Genomic DNA, 5,461 nt, shown 5'->3' on the forward strand with positions numbered 1-5,461 from the left:
GATGAGATGGTGCTGATGAAGATATTGATGGAGATTGCCCTCTCCCAATGAGAGGAGCGTTGATGATGATGATGGCGATGATTTTCCCCTCCGGGAGGGAAGTTTCCCCGGCAGAACAGCTCCGCCAGAGCCCTAGATTGGTTCCGCCAAGGTTCCGCCTCGTGGCGGCGGAGTTTCGTCCGAGAAGATGGCTTATGATTTTTTTTCCCATTGAAAGACTCCATATAGCAGAAGATGGCCACCGGAGGGCCACCAGGGGGCCCACGAGGTAGGGGGGCACGCCCAGGGGGGTAGGGCGCGCCCCCCACCCTCGTGGGCAGGGTGTGGCCCCCTAGTGAAGTTCTTGCTCTCAGTATTTTTTATATATTTGGAAAACATCTTCCGTGAAGTTTCAGGACTTTTGGAGCTTTGCAGAATAGGTCTCTAATATTTGCTCCTTTTCCAGCCCAGAATCCCAGCTGCCGGCATTCTCCCTCTTTATGTAAACCTTGTAAAATAAAAGAGAATATGCATAAGTATTGTGACATAATGTGTAATAACAGCCCATAATACAATAAATATTGATATAAAAGCATGATGCAAAATGGACGTATCATTCTACACGTAGGAATTTTTAATTTGCAGTCGACACACCCTACCGTAGATCCCAACATAATGTTGATATGTCCCATCTTGTCTCATCCCCCACGCTTTCCGAGGCATGTAGTCGAGTGGCACACGTGTCCCGCTTCGGCTCAGCTTTAGAAAAATGACTAATTCGACCGTTCCTCCTCAGTTAAGTCCAACTCCAGTGCATGACCCTAAACGGACATCCGTTTTACCCGGATTCTGTTCGTATGGGTAGGGAAATAGGGTCGTGTCCATGCCTCTCCTGGGATGCGGTGGCCGTGCGCCCAACGCGCGGACGCATCCTTTGGTCGCATCCTATCTGCCTCCTTTTTCAAACACAAATATTCGAATAACCACGGCCCGTAGTTCATGACAAAGGTCCTAGTTCACGACGGCAACACAGCCAGCGGCCGGTAACATGGCCAGTCTACACGACCTCACCGACAACACAGCCAGCCTCCAAAATGAATAATTTTGTCGCCGGCAACACAGCCAGCGGCCGGCAACATAGCCAGCCTCCAAAATGAATAGGTTTGTCGCCAGCACACAGCCAGCGACTAGCACCCATGCCAGCCTCCAAAAAGAACGGCCATGGCCGAACAGACCACCTAGTTCAGGTTGTCGGTGTCGAGCATCTCGTTCTGATGGGCCTCGAACTAGCTCCTCGTCTTCTCTTTCATCTTGCTCAAGCCCACGCTCATGATCGCTAGCGACACCTCCTTTGCTTTGGTTGCGGCATTGGCGGCCTCGATGTCGAGCTGCCTCTACCTGGCCGCGGCATTGGTGGCCTCGATGTCGAGTTGCCTCTACCGGAATGCCTCATTCATGTCGATCTTCCTCTTCTTGGCCGCCTCCTCCATCTCAAGATTCTTCGTTTGAAGCTTCAGGTCTTGCTTCATTTTCTCCTCCTTGCTTTGTCACTTTTCTCGTCCCTCGCATCCTTTTGAGACATCATGCCATGCAAAGTCTCATGCAAGGCAAAGGATGACGCATCACACTTGTCGTCCATCTTGGAGTTGGTCTTTCCCCTCGGCCTCTTCAACCCCTCACCATCTCCACCTCTGGACAACGCGGTCGTCTTCTTGCCTCTCTTCCTTTGAAGCTCGCGGTATTGATCTTTGAACTTAGGGTAATTGTTGATGAGCGTCCAACAATGCGTAAGAGTGACTGGCTTGCCATTGCCGGGCCTTAAAGATTGAAATGCCTACACGATCAAAGACAATTGGACATGCAAACATATAGAAGGCCGAAGTCATGGTTGTAGCAACGAAAGATAAGAGACCATACCATGTCCCCAATGCCGAGACCACTCACGGGACATGCTTCAACACTCTCAAGTGCGACACAATACTTGTTACATTCTTGTCGGATGAACAACCACCTCTTTTCAATCGAGGTGATGCCACGGTCGCTCGTAAATTGGTAGGGCGGAAACAACTTTCTTTCATGGAATCTTTTGTGAACTCTTGTCCAAAAAACAAGTCCCTTTTGTTGCGCACCAGTCCTTGGATCTTGGCCAACCTTCATCCAACTTTGGCAAATCAACTTGTCCTCCTCTTGTCAGTATGATCCCGTACGAATGCTCTTCTTCCTCTTTTGTGCTTCCGCCCTTTGGGTGAGCTCATCGATGAACAATGGCTCGGCCCAATGTCGATACCTTCCTCTTCTTCATCACCTTCACCTTCGCAATAGATGTCATTGTCTTCATGCCACGATTCACCATGGTCGTAGTCACCATGGTCGTGGGCCTCAATGTCTTCATCAGCAACGTACGCTGCGGCCATCCTGACTCTGGGTCTCCTCGGGATCGTAGGCATCACCATGCCCATCGCCATGCCCACCCATCTGGAAGGCCTCGCCACGGCCCTCGTAGATGACATTCGCCATGAACTGTTCGTAGAAGGGGTCCTCGGCCGTTGGTGTTGGTGTTGGCATTTTGCCGAACAGGACGCTGGACGACGACATGGTGGCCGTAGACGGCGACCGTGCTTGCTTTCTTTGCATCTCGACGGACAGGCGGCGACCGCTGCTGGACCCCGGCGTGACGTTGAGGTCGATGACGGCCGAGGGCGTGGGGTGGACGGCGTGATGACGCCAACGTCTGGCAACCCCGGGAAACGGGTCTGGCCTTCGTACCTTGGCGGAGGAAAACCGGGCGACAAAGGCGTGGTCCACGACGTCAGCGAGGGGCACTGCGGAGGTCGGGTGACCAACGAGCCTGTGCTCACCGGGCCGACGGGCGCTGCCGAGAAACTCGTCGGACGGCAAATCCCAAACATGAGGAGGGCATGTGTTTTGTTGACGATGTCCTCCTTCTCATCGACGTCGGCCTTGCGTCGGGCGGCCTCCAACGCAGTGCGCTCGACGGTGAACATGGCCGCGACGTTGTTGCCCTTGGCCGCCGCCCTGCGGTTCCTCCTCTTAGCCGATTTCGCGTCCAGCTTTGCGAGCTCCGCCGGCGTGAGTTCCGATCGCGGCTTCTTCGGACCCTTGGCCGCCTTCTTCTTCACCTTTTCGGGCGGGTCGACGGCCTGGCCGCCGGAATTCGGCGGGGCATCGGCCATGGTAGGAGGGTGGTGGGTGGAGGGAGGTCGGGACGTGGAAGGGTTTGGGGGAAAATGGCGCTAAATGGGGCGACGGGCGGGTGCTTTGTGCCACCGACAGGCGGGCCAGGGGAGGACAAGCGCGCGTCGCGCTCGTCCGCGCTGTCTGTTTCACCTCAAGAACGGCCCAAACTTGGGTCCGGGATGCGTCGAAAGCGGACATAAAACGAACAAAAGTCCGTTTGCGCTCGCGCGCTGAGCCGTTTGGTATGTCTGTTTTGCCCCAAACGAACGCACCCAGACAGGACGGTGTTGCACGCTGGAGTTGGCCTTAAGCTCAGAGCTGTTTAAAGTTCGTATTGGCCATAAACTTAATGCAGCTCAATCAATCGAATAAAATTACATCCCCACATTCTACACGAAGGGATGCAGCCTACCAAACAGACCATTATATAGCCGTACTCTCCTCTTCCTCCCCGTCCATCGTCCTCCGACTCCCTGCGCCGAGTTCAAGTTCGCGCTCGCGCCTTCGTTTGCCCCCTCAATGGAGCTCGTCGGGCTCGTGCCGACGCCTTCCTCCGGCAGGCGCGGCACCTCCTCCTCCCCCTCCTCCGCCTCCTCCTCTGCCTACGGCCCGGGGCGGTCGACGCACGCGGCGGCCGTTCTCCGCCTCAGACCCGCCGCCGACAACGGCGCCCGCACCCTCCCGCTCCTGACGCGCGCTACAGTTCCATCCCGCACCCACTCGCTTGCGCGGCTGCCTCAGGCGATGGCTTGGCTTCCGGCTAGCCACGCTTTCGCCGGCTCAGCCATGGTTCGGATGGCATCTCCTTTCCGGCTGGCGGCTGCGGGCGCAAGACTTCTCCCTCTCCGGCGGGTATGAATTCTTAATCTCGTCGATTCTTGATTGTTCTTGTGTTCTTTCTGATTCTTGACTGATTCGGTTCCAAACAGAGGCGGTCAGGTTCATTGTTTGATTCTTGATCAAACTGAAGTGTTCTTGCGTTCTTTCTCAAATAGTTTCTTGCTTTTGGGGGTTTCAGTTGAATGATTCGGTTCCAAGCAGAGGCGGTCAGGTTCATTGTTTGATTCTTGATCAAACTGAAGTGTTCTTGCGTTCTTCTCAAATAGTTTCTTGCTTTCTTGGGTTTCAGTTGAATGATTCAGTTCCAAGCAGAGGCGGTCAGGTACTCAGGTTCATTGTTTGATTCTTGATCAAACTGAAGTGTTCTTGCGTTCTTTCTCAAATAGATTCTTGCTTTCTTGGGTTTCAGTTGAATGATTCGGTTCCAAGCAGACTAGCAGAGGCGGTCAGGTTCATTGTTTGATTCTTGATCAGACTGAAGTGTTCTTGCGTTCTTTCTCAAATAGTTTCTTGCTTTCTTGGGTTTCAGTTGAATGATTCAGTTCCAAGCAGAGGCCGTCAGGTACTCGGGTTCATTGTTTGATTCTTGATCAAACTGAAGTGTTCTTGCGTTCTTTCTCAAATAGATTCTTGCTTTCTTGGGTTTCAGTTGAATGATTCGGTTCCAAGCAGAGGTGGTCAGGTTCATTGTTTGATTCTTGATCAAACTGAAAGTGTTCTTGCGTTTTTCTCAATCTTGTTTCTGGCTTCCAATCGATTGATTCAGTTCAAACTTGGAACATGCAGAGGCGGTCAGGGTTCAGTCGGCATCGGCAGCAGGTGCAGACCCGGTGCACACCGGCGGAGGCTGAGGCAGCTGGTTTCACCCGCAAGAAGCAACCTGCGCCAATCTCAAAAGGAGGCCTTACTTGCGGCTCTGGTTTTGGTCAAAGTTACAGGGAGAATTGGTGCATACATCTGCCAGAAGTTAAACCTGCAGCTGCCGATGCCCGAGGACTGGATCGGCGTGGCCACTACTGTCCTGCTCTTCGGCAAGTCTGCATACAAGATTGTCAAAGATGCCAAAGACATTGCGGAATTGGTGATGTACATCATCAAACTGTACACGGATGATTCTACAGGACCCCAGCCAGCAACAAGTGACAAGGCATCGACAGGCGATGAAGCTATCCTAGCAACAAGCGAGGAGGCCAAGTGAGGAAGCTGTCAACTGCCAGAAGCTATTGTAGCATGTAGATAGAGAAGAAGATGGGTCGATTTGAGTGAAATCATCTTCATTAGTTGTCAGAGGTTTTCTCATTTTTTTTGTTCTTTAGCACCACAGGCTAGATGCTTAATTCAGTTGCATCAAGCAAAACCAACATTAGATTTGGTTCTGTACAAGACAATTAGACAAAGATGAGATTACATTACAGGAAACAAGTTCAGGGCTGAATTTTTTGAA

The 5,461-nt window shown here is 52.5% G+C and overlaps 1 protein-coding gene across 1 annotated transcript; it reads left to right on the forward strand.

Annotated features, from left to right (window-relative positions):
- Window positions 1–3,524: 3,524 nt before the first annotated feature.
- LOC123190801 (uncharacterized) lies at window positions 3,525–5,461 on the forward strand. Its single transcript, XM_044603524.1, has 2 exons — window positions 3,525–4,029; window positions 4,804–5,461. The coding sequence occupies exons 1-2, from the start codon at window positions 3,697–3,699 to the stop codon at window positions 5,128–5,130; spliced, it is 660 nt and encodes a 219-aa protein (XP_044459459.1). The 5' UTR covers window positions 3,525–3,696; the 3' UTR covers window positions 5,131–5,461.

The sequence above is a fragment of the Triticum aestivum genome, chromosome 2A (genome assembly GCF_018294505.1).
Source record: "Triticum aestivum cultivar Chinese Spring chromosome 2A, IWGSC CS RefSeq v2.1, whole genome shotgun sequence".
In the NCBI taxonomy this organism is placed as follows: domain Eukaryota; kingdom Viridiplantae; phylum Streptophyta; class Magnoliopsida; order Poales; family Poaceae; genus Triticum; species Triticum aestivum.

Excerpts from the sequence above, each read along its gene's own strand:
- LOC123190801 (XM_044603524.1), top strand. The coding sequence starts at position 3,697 with ATGGAGCTCGTCGGGCTCGTGCCGACGCCTTCCTCCGGCAGGCGCGGC. Across the intron at positions 4,030-4,803 it reads GACTTCTCCCTCTCCGGCGG|AGGCGGTCAGGGTTCAGTCG; the intron begins GTATGAATTCTT and ends TGGAACATGCAG.